The sequence below is a fragment of the Vipera ursinii genome (genome assembly GCF_947247035.1).
Source record: "Vipera ursinii genome assembly, chromosome: W".
Taxonomy (NCBI): Eukaryota; Metazoa; Chordata; class Lepidosauria; order Squamata; family Viperidae; genus Vipera; species Vipera ursinii.
In genome coordinates, this window is record NC_139522.1 from 8,617,359 (window position 1) to 8,634,971 (window position 17,613).

At 47.7% G+C, this 17,613-nt stretch overlaps 1 protein-coding gene across 1 annotated transcript in view; it reads right to left on the reverse strand.

The window, feature by feature from the left end:
* The window catches only part of LOC310648205 (la-related protein 4B-like), a 138,677-nt gene that overhangs the window by 40,122 nt on the left and 80,942 nt on the right, over positions 1–17,613 (reverse strand). Inside the window, 2 exon segments of the mRNA XM_083375955.1 lie at positions 12,270–12,380; positions 12,676–12,779. Coding sequence (XP_083232081.1) covers positions 12,270–12,380; positions 12,676–12,779 — 215 coding nt within the window.

A 17,613-nucleotide genomic window follows, 5' to 3' on the forward strand; every position in this document is an offset into this window, starting at 1 on the left:
TGTGTATAACCTGGACTGTTTCTTGGACTGTGCTATTACTTTATCCTACAAGTAAACTCTTTACACAACTCAGTGTATCTGCTGTACACAATTCATTACTCTCACAATCCTGTTTTTCCGTGCAAACTCTTGTGTTTTTTTAAGAGTAGCTCTGCACATCCTTTTCATATAATATTCCATCTGATAAGTTGAATCACGTCTCTTAACTCCAACTTTGATCTTCTTTTGCCAGATCACTTTCCTGATCAGTAAGTTTGGCTTGCCAGGTTGTATTTTTGTAAGTGTTATTGGGGACAAAAAAGACAAATCAAGTAAGGTATTGTTGTGATTCAGGGTCAGCCTGTGGGTTCGGCACTTGGGTCGGACGACTCAGAGGAGGAGGAGGAGGGGGGTGTTGAAGAGCTTGCTGAGGGGGTTGGACAGCTTGATGAGAGCCCTCAGCCAGGCCCCTCCCACCTGGTCACGATGCAGACCCAGCTGTGTGAGCCTGACAGCGTGGATGAAGATGACCCACAGCTGGCCCTGTTCAAGGACGCCCGACGCAGGAGGCAGTCAATCAGGAGTAAACAGAGGAAGGCAATGGGGCTTCTCGGAAGGAGGCAGAGAGAAGCCACGCCCTGAACTTTATTTAAGGGGGAATGCGTGGGAGGGCTGGTTTGCTGAAGGCAACCGCTTGAATAGCTCCTGTTTCTTGGTTCGTGTTTTGTTCTATTTGTTTTTGTAGCAATAAATTTGGCAGGCGTAATTCCAGCCTCTTGCCTTCTTGTAAAAGGGGTTGTCCCTGCCTTTTCTGCAGGGCCGGTAGCAGGCTGGTACAGAACAGTTTGCCTTCAGCCGCCCACCCCTTACTAATAATATGGAGCAGCTACGTGCTGAGAATGCCCAGCTCACCCAGCAACTCACTTTGCTGGCAGCTCAGGTGGCTCAACTGCAAGCTCAGGTCCATGCTGCACCCCCACCATCACCCCCACCCAGGAGAAAATGCCAAGTTGCAATGCCGGATAAATTTACTGGCAATCCAGAACTGTTTCCTGCTTTCCTGGGACAATGCCAGCTCTTTATCAGCGTGAGAGCAGCTGATTTCCCCACTGACCGGGATAAGGTGGGGTTTGTGTTAAGTCTTCTTTCGGGTGATGCAGCTCGTTGGGGCACGCCTCTGCTGGCTCAACCTAGTCCATTGTTGGACAACTTTGTGGGGTTTTGTGATCATATGCATCTGATGTATGAGGACCCTATTAAGACGCAGACTGCTGCTCATCGCCTGAAAGCTCTGAGGCAGGGTCAACGCCCCCTACAGGGCTATATCAGCAATTTTCGGCTGCTTAGCCAGGATTCCGCCTGGAATGAGGCTGAGCTCGTGGATGCCTTCCAGGATGGATTGTCGGAGGAGATGTTGGATGAGCTGGCCCGTGTGGATATTCCCTCAGACCTGAATGGGCTGATCCATCTCTGCCTGCGGATCGATGCTCGGTTGCAGCAGCGAAGGAGTCGCCGTGCCAACCCACAGACCCCTGCAGCCCCTGTTGTGCGTGAGCCCCCAGTTCAAAGGGAGGAGCCAATGGAGCTGGGTGCCGCCAGGTCTCGTCTATCGGTGACTGAAATGAACAGACGAAGATCGGGGGTGTTGTGTTTTTATTGCAGGGACCCTGGACATTTGGCTGCTTTTTGCCCAAAGAAGCGACAGGAGGCATCAGTGACCGAGTCTGCCCCGAGAAAGTCCCCTACTTTTCTGTCGGGAAACGCCCCGAGCCCGATCTAGACGGTGTGATAGATCGGGCGTCCCACAACAACACTGAGCGACGTCTTTCCGATGCTGCCTGTGGACCTCCACGGCATCTGATATTGGAGGCACGTCTGATCCTTCCTGGCAAGCCAGAGGGGATTCCAGTCCATGCCTTAATTGACTCTGGGACCACCACAAATTTTATGGACTCAGCATTTGTGGCCAAATGGGCTGTTCCCCAGTGCCCGGTGGATCCACCCATGTTAGTGGAGACTATCGATGGTCGAGTGCTCCTGTCTGGTCCAATTACGGCCGCCACACAACCATTATGTATGGCCATCAGTTCCCATGTGGAGGCCATCCAGTTCTATATCACCTCAGATCTGCATTTCCCCGTGCTCTTGGGACTGGCGTGGCTCCGGGCGCATGACCCACAGATCTATTGGTCACAGAACTTGGTCACCTTCCCAAGCTTGCAGTGCGTGGACCACTCCCGCCATATCTGTGCCGGCCAGGTGGAGGGTTCCCCAGGGGTTTCCTTGCCTCCCGAACTGTCCGACTTTGCTGATGTGTTCAGCGAGACAGAGGCGGATCAATTACCCCCGCACAGGCCCTATGACTGCCCCATTGATTTAGTCCCTGATGCGCCTCTCCCAGTGGGGCGTTTGTACTCCATATCGGACCCCGAGTTGGCTGCATTGCGGGACTTTCTGGAGAAGAATTTGGCTCGCGGTTTCATCCGGCCCTCGTCCTCGCCAGTGTCTGCACCCGTGCTCTTCGTCAAAAAGAAGTCGGGCGAATTGCGGCTTGGCTGCGATTATAGGAAACTCAACGCCATCACGGTGCGCAATCGTTACCCGCTGCCCCTGATCCCCGAACTCTTGGACCGACTCTGGGAGGCTAAGATCTTCACGAAACTGGACCTGCGTGGAGCTTACAACCTCGTCAGGGTTCAGCCGGGTGATGAGTGGAAGACGGTGTTTGGTACTCGCTATGGACATTTTGAGTACACGGTGATGCCGTTTGGCCTGACCAACGCCCCCGCTGTGTTTCAGCATTTCATGAACAACATTTTCCGGGATTTGTTGGATCAGTTTGTCGTGATCTACTTGGATGACATCCTGATCTACTCCCCGTCGCGTGAGGTGCACCATCAGCATCTCCATCAGGTCCTGCAGCGACTACGAGAACACTGGCTGTTTGCCAAGTTAGAGAAGTGCCAGTTCTACCGGGTGACCATCGATTTCCTGGGTCACCGCATTTCTCCTGAGGGCATCGCCATGGAGCCGAGTAAGGTTGAGTCTTTGCAGAGTTGGCAACCCCCGCATCGCGTGAAGGATGTTCAGGGACTTCTTGGGTTCGCCAACTATTACCGAACTTTCATCCCTGGGTTTGCTGCCTTGACAGCCCCCCTCACCCGGCTCCTGCAGAAGACTTGGTTCCAGTGGAACGCTCCAGAACAACGGGCTTTCCAGACTTTGAAGGAAGCCTTCATGAAGGAGCCCATCTTGAAGCATCCTGACCCGCAACGGCCGTTTGTCGTGGAGGCGGACGCCTCCGACATTGCCATTGGGGCGGTGTTACTCCAGGCAACAACGCCCAGCGGTACCCTCTTCCCTTGCGTGTACCATTCACGAAAACCGAACCCTTCGGAGCGCAATTATACAATCTGGGAGAAGGAGCTGCTGGCCATCAAAGTGGCGTTCGAGGCCTGGAGGCATCATCTGGAGGGAGCGCGGCATCAAATCGAGGTCCGGACGGACCATAAGAATTTGGAAAGCCTGCAGACCGCTCGGAATTTGAACCAACGCCAGATCCGGTGGTCTCTTTTCTTTGCGAGGTTCGACTTCCGAGTTTGGTACATACCTACCGGGCACAATCAAAGAGCGGATGCTCTGTCCAGGAAGCCCGAATATTCCCGAGTGGAAGACAAGCTTCTGCCCAGGACAGTGATCCCCGTCGAGTCTTTTGCTGCGGTGCGGGAGCCGGTTGATATACGGGCTCGGATCCAGGAGGCACAGCAGCAGGAGGTGTGGGTGGCTCAGCGGAAGGAGGAGGTGGGGCCAGATTCTCCTTGGACGGTCACGGATGGACTCTTGTATTATCGTGACCGGCTCTACGCTCCAGGAGGGCCACTCAGGGGACTCATCCTCAGCCAGTGTCACGATAACCCGGCGGCGGGGCATTTTGGCCTGTTCAAGACCCTGAACCTGGTCTCCCGTACCTTCTGGTGGCCCCGAGTCCGACACGACGTCCAGTCCTATGTCACTTCCTGCATCCCATGCAGGCAGGCCAAGTCAGCGACAGGGGCCCCGCCTGGATTACTGCAGCCCTTGCCGACACCCAAAAGACCTTGGGGGGCTGTGTCCATGGACTTTCTGACGGATTTACCCCCATCCTCTGGTTTTACAACAGTGTATGTGGTGGTGGACATGCTGACCAAGATGGCGCACTTCATCCCCTGTCGCGGCTTACCATCAGCCCGCGCCACTAGTCGTATGTTCATTCAGCAGGTGTTTCGGCTGCACGGCCTCCCTGATAGAGTCGTCTCTGATAGGGGGGCCCAGTTTACAGCCCGCTTCTGGCAGGAGTTGATGCATGCGTTGGATATCAAGATTTGCCTCTCGTCCGCGCATCATCCTCAAACTGACGGGGGAACCGAGAAGGTCATTGGTATCCTGGAACAATATCTGCGCTGCTACGTCAATCTGCAGCAAAACAATTGGGTGGACTATCTGGCCATAGCTGAGTTTGCATTTAACAATTCGCAGCACACCTCCACACAGATGACACCGTTCTTGGCCAATGTGGGATATCACCCCCCGGTTTTTCCCCCTTTCTCCCGTGGACTCACCGGAGCCGGCAGCGAACGACTTCATGGCAGAGTTACAGGCGATCCATCGATTGGTGCGACGTCAGTTAGAGAAGGCCATGGCCGATTACAAAAGGTTTGCTCAGAGAGGGCCTCCTTAGGGTGCCGTCGGTCAAAGAGTGTCGACTGGCGGCCCCCAGGGGGAGGGCGTTCTCTGTGGGCGTGCCAGACCTTTGGAACCGTTTACCGGTGGAACTCAGGATGGCTCCCGACCTTCGCTCCTTCCGACGTGACCTAAAAACATTTTTTTTATTATTACATTTATATCCCGCCCTACTCCGAAGACTCAGGGCGGCTTACAAGCTTAGCAGTAGCAGTTGAACAAGCCGGCCTGGTCTGATGGGTTTAGGGGTATTTTAACGCTATTGTATTAACTTATTGAATTGGGCTGTAGTATTTAATATTTTTTTACTTTTATATATTGTATTTTATTGTATTGCCCTGTACACCGCCCTGAGTCCTTCGGGAGAAGGGCGGTATAAAAATTAAATTATTATTATTATTATTATTAAATACACCAATTTAAACCTCGAAAAGCAGGATGTTTCCAAAACACAAGGCACCTGGAGCATCAAAATAAAAGCAAAAGGAAAGGAGGAAGGACGCGGAGCTCAGATGTTGCAAACCAGTTGCAAGCGCAGCCGTTGGAGGACCTTGCACTGAGCAAGAGGGCTTCTGCCCTGCCACTGTCCTGTCCCTGCCCAGACCCCTGCAGACTTGCCGCATTCCTGGAGGTGGAAGATGCACTTTCAGCGCACCTCCAACTTCGTGGCCAGGTTCCTAAGTGCCCATGGCCAAGTACCAGTCTGTGGACCAGGGGTTGGGGACTCCTTTGCTACAGGGCACAAGGCCTCAAAGTCCAAACTACAGCTTTGCCTCCCTGAAGTTGTCTACCTTGGTGTGCTTCTTTCCATGGTGCCCGTTCTATTCTTCACTCTCGTGTTCAGACTATTTTGCAACACCCCAAACCCACTACTCAGAAAGCTATGTGCTCTTTTTTTGGTATGGCTGGCTTTTGTTGCCAGTGGATACCTGCTTATGTCACTCTGACCTGCCCCCTTTATGATTTGACCTTGCAGTGTCCCTGAACCTCTGAAGCTGCTTTTATGTCTTTGAAGCAAGCTTTGGCTGCTGCCCTGGCTTTGGGATTACCTGATTATAAGCCTTTTAGTCTTTATTGTCATGAACAGGATTGCTTTGCTTTGGGAGTCCTTACTTAACCTTATTGTTCTTCACAGAGTCCGATTGCTTATTTTCCCACTGCATTAGACCCTGTTGCTGCTGGATTGCCTCCCTGTTTACATGTGGTTGTTTCTGCAGCTGCCTTAGTAAAGAGGTCAGCTGATCTTGTACTTGGCCACTCTTTGATTGTTGCTGTTCCACATTCTGTCTCAGCTTTGTTATTGCGCACTTGCACAAAATTTCTTTCTGCCTCCTGACTCACCAAATACGAGGCTCTGCTTTTCTCATCCCCGCATATTTCTTTACAGCGCTGCCCCACCTTAAATCCTGCTTCTCTCCTTCCTGTCCCTTCTGATGGCAAGACCCATGACTGCGAGTTCCTTTGCTCCAGGTTATCTAAGCGACAACAGGATCTCTCTGATATTCCCCCTTGCTAACCCTGATTTTATTCTATATACTGACGGCTCCTGTTTTAGGTCCCCCAATGGGGACCTGGTTACTGGTTTTGCTGTATGCTCTCCCTATGAGCCTTTTACTCTTTGGCCGTCTACCTGGGGTCCACTCTGCACAGGTTGCTGAACTCATTGCTCTCACCAAGGCCTTCCAGTATGCTTCTGGTAAATCTGGTACTGTGTATACAGATAGCTGTTATGCCTTTGGGGTGGTGCATGATTTTGGCCAATTGTGGCAACTTTGCAGCTTTCTTACTGCTCAGGGCACCCCGATTAAAAATGCTCCCCATGTTGTAGACCGTTTAGATGTGCTCCACCTTCCCTCCCGCCTTGCTGTTGTGAAATGTCTTGCTTACCAAACCTCTTCAGATAAGGTTGCTATGGGGAATTCTCTAGCTGATGCCATGGCCAAGGAGGCCCTTATGGTGTCACCTCCCCCTTCCTCTCCTCTTGCCTATGTTTCTGATGCACCTCCAACTCTTGCTACTACTGCCCATCTTGTTGAAATGCAACAGGCTGTGTGGACAAAAAATTCTTGTTCACCCGATTCGGAAGGCATGTGGCGCCACTCTGATGGGCAGCCCATTTGCCCCTGGTCTTTGTTATCCTATTTTGTCCGCCTCCAACATGGGCCTGCCCATGTTGGCCAGGAAGGTGTGACATCTGCTATTAACAAAGAATGGTATGCCCCAGGAGTATATATGATGGCAAAACATGTGTGCTCCTCATGCATTACCTGCCAACAGCATAATGTTGGTCACCCTGTACAGGTGCAAACTGGATCTCATCCACTTCCTTGGGGACCCTTTGTACATGCTCAAATGGACTTTATAGAAATGCCCAAGTGTTGTGGATATGAATACATATTGGTCCTGGTCTGCATGTATAGCGGTTGGATTGAAGCATATCCATGTGCAAAGGCTAACACAGTAACAGTAGCTAAAGACTTTTAAAAGACTTTTTACCCAGGTTTGGCATTCCTATCTATTTGGGTAGCGATAAAGGTTCCCATTTTGTCAGCCAAATTATCAAAGAACTCTGCAAAGCCCTCCAAATCAACCAGAAGCTTCATTGTCCGAATCACCCTCAATCTTCTGGAAAAGTTGAGAGATTTAATGCTACATTGAAAAATAAATTGGCAAAATTATGTGAGGATACTAACCTCAAGTGGCCAAATTGTTTGCCACTTGCAAACATACAACTGATGCCCTCCAAACAAACTGGACTCTCTCCCCATGAAATACTACAGGTAATCCCCCAGATACGAGCATTTATTTAGCGATATTTCACAAAAACGAGGTTATTTAGGAAGGGTACTTATATTAAAAATTCAAAATTGTGATCAAAAACAGACCTCTGTGGTGGCCATTTTAACTCTGTGACTTGCCTGGGCCAGATCAGGCCTATGAGAAGCCAGAAGTGGTTTTTTTTTTGGTGCCTGGTTACATGGCCAATCAAGATCAGGCCGGCAGGACCACTTGTTTTTGCTTTCCTGGAGCTGCGTGTGCAAGATCTGCTGCTTGCTGGGCTTGAGGACTGTGCTTGTAGAGAGCTAGAATTACTTCTGTAAGTATTTTAAAATATTCTTTTGTGTTACTCTGTAGTACTGTGCTGTATTGTTTGTAATTACTTTGGGAACTGCTCTGCTTTTTATTGCTTTGTAAGTACAGTACTTTGCAAGATTGATTGTTTGCATTTGCCTGAAACTTATAACATGTGGCTGCTGCTGCTCCTTTCCCTAGCATAGACCCATCAGAGATTCTGCTAACACTTACAGGAAGGAAATTTCCCCCCCCCCCCCCAATTTTGGATTTTGGCTGGAGAGGCTTGTCCTGATAAGGAGCAGTGTTTTAAATTTAAATTGCCTCCAGAGGTTGTGGCTGTTCCCTCACTGAAGGCTTTTAAGAAGAGTCTGGATAGGCATTTATCAGAAATACAGTGGGTTAGATGACCTCAAGGTCCCTTCCATCTCAGTTACTGTTGCAAGCCAACAGTTCTGTAAACTCCACCCCCATCTCCCTCTGCATTCCTGGCTGGAGACGCTTAAGCTAATGGCCGGCAAGTGTTTGTGTGTGTGTTTTAAAGCAATCAGAGATTTCTGTAAACTACTGGAGCTAATTACTTTAGTGGCAGCTGCAATCATAGAGTTCTCCACCCCCACTTTGAAGAAGCTTGAGCTGCCTAGCAACAAATGGCTTTTTTAAAAAAAAAACCTACTGCCTACTTGGGAGGCAGTTTACAAGTACTATGGTTACTGAAACAGGAAAAAACTGATTTACAGCTGGAAACAGCCTGCAGCAGCGACAAGAAAAGTCATTTCAGGCAGCTATCAGAGGAAATAGTAAATCAAATCTTTGTTCACTTAATGACCCATTTGATTCAATTAATGAGTTTGATTTTAAAATGTTGTAATATTGAGTCTGATTCATTTGACGATTACGAGCCTAATGGGCAGGCTCTATTAGGCTCCTACCTTGGGGACTACCTGTAATGGGATGCCCTATGCAAATGACAACTTCCCCTCCATCGACCTTATATCTAAATGACATTCATATACTAGATGCTGTTATGCTGGACTATTGTTGTGCTCTTATTACATATTTAAAACAGTATCATTCACAGGTTGTGGCAGCCCTGCCCAAGGAACCACTGCACCCTTGCCACTCATTGAAAGTAGGCGACTGGGTTTTGACAAGTGTTTCAGCGGAAGAATTGCCTAAGTCCTCGTTGGAAGGGACCATTCCAGATTTTATTAACCACCAACACTGCTGTGAAGTGTGAAGGTCTGACCTCTTGGGTGCATACAACGCATTGCAAGAAGGTGGTGCCCCCAAATGAGGAAGCTGTGGTACCGTACCCTAGACACTAAGAAACCTCAAGATTTTTCAATTTCCGATGATTTGAAAGCTTCTCCGTAATGGATGCCCACAGGCGCATAAAGGAAACAGTCTGTGTTAGATGATGTCTCATGCCTGCTGTATGGACTATGCCCGTGCTTTTTTTAAAAAAATCCCATTTATATCCCGCCCTTCTCCGAAGACTCAGGGTGGCTTACAATCTAAGAAGCACAAATCAATGTGCTTAGCAATAGCCTTCATTCTATGTATATGCCTGCTTATTAGGGCTTTCGCCCCCCCCCCAGCGGCATTTTTTACAAAGTCAGCTTATTGCCCCCAACAATCTGGGTCCTTTTGTTTATTGGACCTTGTCTCAATTTATATAATACCTTGTATCCCCCTGTTCTTAGTCCTACCAACACCCAAGTCACACTTATGCCTATTGGCACCCAATGTGTGTCTCAGGATGTCTTTCCCCCTAGAGCAGAACCAATTCACCATAAATGCATTTGCTCAGTGACCCTGAACCTCCTATGAAGGGGCTCTGTGACTATTCTACTAATATGCATTTGAATTTGGTTGAGGCTTATCGAGCCGCCCATAGTACGGCTGACCAGAGTGAATGTTGGATATGCAACTATGGCTCAGGAGCAGGAGGGGACATGGTTTCCTTGTTTGGCAGAACCATGCCATTCTGCTGGCACCACCATAGGTGGGGTGACTTAACACTAGACATGCCTCAGATTAAGTAAAAAGCAGCCTTTCCAATGCATAGTGAGACACTACCATCTTCATGACATCGAAGAAGGTATGGTGTGCATTGGAACAAACGGCCTCAATCTAACCTCTCTAGGAACAATACCACTAGGCTATAGTTCCTGTAATATTAGTGTTTTGATTACCTCCTCATGGCAAGAGCATCGTGGGACCCCCAACATTAGGCCTTGTTCCTATACTATAGATAGTGACGCTCAGTTTTGTGACCCCTTTTCAAGCAATGACTGTTCGTTTGATCCTTGGGTTAAATATCTGTGTTTGGATCATGCGTTTCATGCTAGCTTGAATACACTCTCTGTGCCGCTACCCACATTGACCAGAATTCAGTTGCGTTCTTTGGTTCCCTGAATTATGGTGTGTTGTTGGCTAGCTGGTTCCAGAGAATGCACATTTTCTCACTGTACTGCATTAGTTCAAATGGATGTTTATACTTCCTCTCCCCCATATCTCAGGCCCCTTAATGTTGAGGAGGTTTGGGCCATGGTTGCTGAGTTGTTTTTGATCCAGCTAGATGGCTCCATGGTGTTACGGCCCCTCAGGGCATATATTTTGTTTCTGGGACACATGCATACAGCATACTCCCCATGGGATGGGCAGGCCTATGCTACCTAGGAGTATTTTTTCTAGGTTTGTTGCCTCTGAAAGAACCTACAGATCTTCGGGCTTCAACTCCAGCTCGGTTGTATAAGCGAGAAATACTGCACAATGGTTGGTACCAGGTTTTTTGGAACTCTGTTCCCTCAAGTCCACTGTGGGAACAGTGTAAACAGTTCTCTGGTTTTTTGGAGAGTTTGGCTAACACCACTGCCGACGGGTTAGAAGTGATTGGTGCAGAATTAACAGTCGTAAGGACAACAGTTTTACAAAATTGGGTCACCCTTGATTACCTGCTAACTAAAGATGGTGGAGCCTGCAAATTAATAGGCAAATCTTATTGCATCTTAATCCCAGATGGCAATCAAAGCCTGTTCAACAATATTTCCAGGAGACAAAGGGCTGTCACTGAAGGACTTGGTGACACCCTTTGGGTGTTTTGGTACAGGAGGTTTCTGGAATATACTTTCCAGAATGTTTTCAGGCTTTGGAGGGAGAATCTTAATGTTACTTCTTATTATATTTTGTATTATTGTGCTCCTTTACCTCATTGTTATATTGATAAGGAAGTGTGTGTCCTCCCTTTGTCATAAACCTGCAACAACGCCTTTAATGACAATGAGCACTCGGGCTATGGAGCACAATGTTACTTTCTCCCCCTCAAATATTTCTCTTCCGACATTGGACCGAGCATATTCCATAACGTCATCTGAATGGGCTCCCTCACAGCATCCCTCTGTTGCCTCGCTTATGCAACGCTTAAGCATTAGCCTATCTATTAGGGATCCAACGTATGCTACAATGGGAAGGTTGAATAGCCCAGATACGTACTTACCTTCTTGGGATAAAACTTATATTGCTACGACAGCACTGAAGTAAAACCTCCCTTGTTGGTCATAAATCAACAAGAGTTCAGTTTGAAACATTAAATAGATAGCCCCATCTAGTCTTAAACTACATGGTGATGCTTGCAACCTTTTGTTCATATCCCTATTCTCTGGATAGTAAACAGAAGTGTTGTCCTTACGGACAAGAAGTAGGGACTGTGAAAGGAAAAATATATCGATAACTATTTAATGAGTGGTCTAATCAATTATAGTTTAGATTTGAACTTGCTAACAAGCACTTGGCTTTCGCTTGCTGTTGACCTTCAGTAGGAAATAGTGACAGTTTGTGGTTGGCACACATTTCTTCACAAAAACAAAACATACGACAAGAATGTATGAGAAAAGAGGAACTGACCCTTGCTAACGGGTACAACTTCTGCAATGACACGTGTAGAAATGGTAGTGAGGAAAGTAGTGGTTGGAACAGGGAAAGGGAAAAACAGGAAACTGGCTTGGGTAACAAAGCAAGAACAGGGAACTAACAGGGAACTAACCCAGTGGTCAGTTCCGAGGAAAGGGAACTAGTGAAGGAACTGTTCCAGAAAGTCACACGTTGATGGTTTTACCAAGAAAAGGGAAATGGAATGGCTAATGGGTGGTTCCAGAACACCACAGGTGGGCATAGTACTAAGGTATAAAGTGTGCCTCAAAAGATAAGGGTGTTGCCATTTGGCCACTAAGCTGTCACACTTAATGACTGCTTGTACATTTGGCCCTTATTGCAGTAAGCTGTTGAAATATAAGTACTGAATCTGTGTGTTCAATTTAAATAAACCTCTGGATCCTGAAGTAAGACTTTTGTTGTGTGTTGTCTCTTGTTTCATTTAAACAAGTTTTTCCCCTGACAGCCATGAGTAACTGGAAACAGACAATCTCTGAAATAGGTAATTCGATATAATATATGCACACGTGCACACAAACCCGCACACAAAAAAGAAAACTTACCTGTTGCGCATCTGCTTCAGACTCAAATGTAATAAACCAGTTGTCATTATAGGCAAACTCACAGTTGATGAACTTGGGCAGGATCTCACCTTTGAAGAGTGCTTCAACCTCCTAAAATAAATAGATAGATAATGGATGGATGGATGGAATGATAGACAGCAAGGGTTGGAGAGAAGAAGGGTTCATTGAGAACTACAGCCAAAGATTGATTCACCCCCCAACTGAAGCCATATTAGAACTGTCTGTAAAGAGTATCTAGGAACTAACATAGTGCTGCTTAATTTCAAGACAGACTACGAAATACTAAATAGTAAAATGCTCTAGGTATTTTCTCTGTTATTAGTATTTTAGTATTCTTGTAAATTTAAAAAATCTACAAGCTTTGCTGTTGAAATAATATACTTACATCAATTGGAGTAGATTCGGGTACCTCACGTAAAATTACAATGCAGCGATTTTGGTTTGGCCTGACTTTTTCACCTTTCTCATCAACTTGGACTAAAGGCAATGCTGAAAAAAGAACAATCTTGTTGCTTTGGTATCAACAAGTAGAGTTCTGTATTGTATTTACTACTTTTAACACTCTATTAACTGATAGGAGCATTAGATCAGTTGTTTATTAAAAATATGATTCCCCCTGTTTTAACCCTTCCCGGACAAGTTCAGAGCCATGATCTATATTTGCTCTAACTGAAATATGATTGAGGAGTTCATAGCAACTGCCCTCTCCCTTTTCCAGAATGGTGTTTGTTCTCCTGTAAACTACAGGCAACTCTTATACAGGCAATCCTCGAGGTATGACAGGCCATTTAATGAAACTTCAAAATTACAGACAGACACCCCCCCCTCCAAGCTACATATGACCCCATGTGAACCCAAGTTACAATGGCTGTGGCGGACCTGCTGTCATTTGCCCTTACGATCCATCACAAGGTCACTGCAGCACCCCCCGCCTCTCTCCATCTCAACCCCCCACAGTGCTTGGGCCTCCTCCCCACACGCCCATTATGCCCCACATTTACCTTTTAAAGATCTTCCAACCTCATGTTGGTAGAAGCAGGGTAGGCCATGTGTCCCTGGGCTGCACAGTGGCGATTCAAATATGGCCACCATTTTGTCCCACCTGTTTGTGAGTGGGACAAAATGGCCACCAGAGAAATTGCTTCATTTTGCTGCCTTAGAGAGGTCTGCACAGTGCTGCAGAAGCTTCTCAATGGTGCAGAAAGCCTCTGCAGCACTGTGCAGACCTTGTTAAGGCAGAACAACATACTTTGTCCCTGGGCCATGCAGTAGCAACCCAAATGCGGCTGCCATTTTGTTCTGCCCATTTGTGAGTGGGGACAAACAGGTGGATGCTAGACAAGCTGCTTCATTTTGCTGTCTGAGAAAGGTCTCCACAGTGCTGCAGAAGCTTCTGAATGTTGCAGAAAGCTTCTGCAGCACTGTGCAGAGCTTGTTAAGGCAGCAAAATGAAGCAGTGTGTCCACGAGTCATGTGGCAATGACCCAAATGTGGCTATTTTGTGGGCGGGACAAAACAGCAGCCACTTTCGGAACCGTGCCATACAGCTATGTAAACAAGGAAATCATTCCAGCACTCTGGAAGGCCTCAGAGCTCTTCAAAAGGTGAGTTGAAGGGTGTTTGGCCTGGTGGGGTGAGTTTAGTTTAGTTTAGTTTTATTTGATTTCTATACCGCCCTTCTCCCTAGGGACTCAGGGCGGTTCACAGGGCATATATAAATAACAATACAAAAGTTAAAAGGAAATTAAACCAGTGCCCGATTAAAAACAACAATAATAAATACTAAAAATCAATTTAAAAACCCATATTCCCCCATCAGGCCAGACCAGCTAATTCAAATAAGTGGGTCTTCAACCCGCGGCGGAAGGATCGGAGGTCTGATGCCATCCGGAGCTCAACCGGCAGTTGGTTCCATAATGCCGGAGCGCCCACAGAGAAGGCCCTCCCCCTGGGGGCCACCAGTCGACATTCCCTGACCGGAGGCACCCTGAGGAGGCCCTCTCTGTGGGCACGTACTGGGCGGAGGGAAGTTGACGCCGGCAGCAGGTGGTCCCCGAGGTAACCCGGACCCATGCCATGTAAGGACTTAAAGATCATGACTAGGACCTTGAACCTCACCCGGAAGACAACTGGTAGCCAATACAGCTCGCGGAGCAAAGGTGTAACATGGGAGAACCAGGCCTAAGGCCTGGAAGGACCCGGTGGGAGTGGGAAAAGGTCTGTTGGGATCCAAGGTGTGGGAAGTGGAGGATGGGGCATCTTGAGGGTGGGCGAGGCCTTGGGACGGCTAGGGCAAGTGGACCTGGGCCTGTACTAGACCTCCAATCACCTCCCCCACCCAGGAGGTACCCCACACTCCACTTAACAACCTGCACCTTTGTTTTACATTTCATTGGGGAGAGCAGGGATGGGGGGTCGTTAGGTGACACGTTTCACCTAACGATTGCTGTGACATGCTACTATAATGGGCAGACTCAATTATGGACGTACCTCGAGGACTATCTGTAAAAGGAAGAAAGTGTGCCGTAATACAGGTAGTACTCGAGGTACGAGTGTAATGGAGCCTGCCCATTCCATTCGTAAATAGAAAACTCGTAGAGTGAATCTCGTTCGAGGTACGAGATCACTCCATTGCTCGTTAAAATGCACGCGGCTCGTTAAGCGAACATGAGGATTTCCTAGCCGTTTGCACCAGCAACGGAGGTTTGGGGGGACTTCTACATGCCTCCGGAGGTTGGATCCAGCCCTCACAGGACTGCTCCAAGCTGCTGCTGCCAAGAATGGAACTTCTAAGGGCCTGATCCAACCCTCGGAGGTGTTTTCCTAGCCATTTGCGCCAGGAACAGAGATTGGGCGGACTTCTGCATGCCTCTGGTGGCTGGATCCAGCCCTCGGAGGACTGGTCCAAGCTGCTGCCGCCTGGAACGCAGCTTCCAAGGGCCTGATCCAAGCCTTGGAGTCATGCAGAAGTCCCCCCCCCCAACCTCCATTCCTGGAGCAAACAGTTAGGAAAACCCCTCCGAGTCTTGGATCAAGCCCTTGGAAGTTCCATTTCAGGTGGCAGCAACTTGGAGCAGTCCTCTGAGGGCTGGATCCAGCCTCTGGAGGCATGCAGAAGCCTCCCCCAGCCTCCATTCTGGGCCACTTGGAGGAAGGCTCTGGGGACAACGGGGTCACTTTCTCCCCCAGTGCAGCGAGCTCCGGTGGGCTGGAGGCGGGTGCAAGGGGCCTGGCCTTATCCCTCAGTTGAAGGCTTCAGGCTTGCTGTCAGGCAGAAAGGAGTTGGGGGCAGGAGCAGGAGACAGGCACCTTTTGCATAGAGAATGAAAGTTTCTGATGTCCGTGATTTGGCACAACTTCAAACACTTGCGCAAGATCACAGACTCCAGAAACTTCCATTCTCGGTGCAAAAAACATTTCCAAGCCGATTCTCCTCTCCTTCAAAGGGAAAGAAACTGCAGCAGAGAGGAATTTTGTAAGGTAAGTGAGTCCGGCACGGCAGGAAGGGAGGGGGAAGCAGTTGTGAGGAGTGGGGGGGGAATAGGGTGAATGTTGCAGTGCCACTGAAGTCGTTCGTAAGGGCGAATGAGTGCCATGGTGCTGCAATATTTGTAACTTCAGGACTTGCTCGTAAGCACTAGGGGGCGCTCATCACGTAACTTTGAACGAGCGTTAAGTGAACACTCGTAACTCGGGGATTACCTGTAAAGAGAAACAAAAGTCTGAGACTACCCTTCATGGGATCCAAATTAAAATTTGGAATTTCCAGAAAACGAAAAAGCAAACACAGGTAAAACTGAACCAGGAAAGAAACCACTTGATCCAAAAGTACCGTTACTTGGGTAGACAAAGATAAAAGTCTATTCAGCAGTGAGCTAAGGTTATTCTTTATTTCCTGTGTGCAAGTCAGATCTTTATTGGTTCTGATATATATTTTATACTATGGAAGTTCAGATATTCTATGTTTAATACATTCTGAGATCTCTGTGCAGCAGTGTCTCTTATGTTAGTCATAAATGTCTTATCTCCTGAGATCTGCCTCAAACTTACATTTTCCTTTGTAACATTTTATAGAAGATTCCTTTAAGATAGTGTTGTGAATTGAGCCGCATGGTATTTTTATTTCTTTTGCCGCTGAATGTTTTATCTGTTGACTATAGGTTGGGAGCTCCCAGGCTCTGTGACACACTTGGTTTAAGTGAGAGGATGTGGGATAAAGACATCTGTCTGGAAGACTGTAGTTACTTCTGCCACCACCTAACAACTACACCAAGGCAGGGTAAGGGTGTGTATCATCCAGAGGGCTTCTGGAGGGAAGAAGATATCTTTGACTTTTCATGCTATAGGCTCATCCCTGCCACTATACCATCAAACATACCCAATGCCTAAGGTAGAAATTATCTTAACTGTTCTATCTCCACGCCTAAACTTTAGCATTTAGCAACAGCAATATCATTTAGGCTTATATAACACCCCATAGCACTTTACAGCACTCTCTGGGAAGTTTACAATGTTTTTGCATATTGCCTCCAACAATCTGGGTCCTCATTTTACCAACCTCGGAAGGATGGAAGGCTGAGTCAACCATGAACCCCGTCAGGATCAAACTCCAGGTTGTGGGCAGAGTTTGCCTGCAATACTGCACTTTAACCACTGCACCACCAGGGTTCCTACTTTAAACAGTGATGTGCAGCTGTTCTGATTTGGAAAACGGGCTTGGATGGGGCTGAGGAGACCTCCTTAAAGGTCTGCCTTTTCCTAGGCTTGTGCCATAATCATGCAGTCTCACAAAAATATGTATTTGATGGTAGGAGGTTCTGGCAGAGTGCAAAGAAGTCAGTTTATCCTGTTGCCAACTCCTTAAAAGGCCTTCTAACTCCAACACACATTTTCTTGAGAGTGCATATAGGCTCAAAGAAAGGCACTCAATGCACATTGTATTCACGAAAACTGCCATTATTCAGGATAGCTGTTTGCAAGCTACACAGTTCACAAGAAGGACCCAGCAGGCACATATATATTACGTAAGCCTGACTCAGTCTAGTGAATATATACAGGTAGTCCTTGACTTATAACCATTTGTTTAGCAACCATTTGAAGTTACAATGGTATTGAAAAATAGTGACTTCTGACTGGTTGTCACACAGTCATGTGATCACTTCCCCACAGTCATGTGATCACAATCTGGGCACTTGGCAACCGGCTTGCATTTACGACAGTTGCAGCATCCTGGGTTCACGTGATTGCCATTTGCGACCTTCCCAGCCAGCTTCTGACAAGCAAAGTCAATGGGAAGCCAGCAAGGATGGTCACAAATCATGAT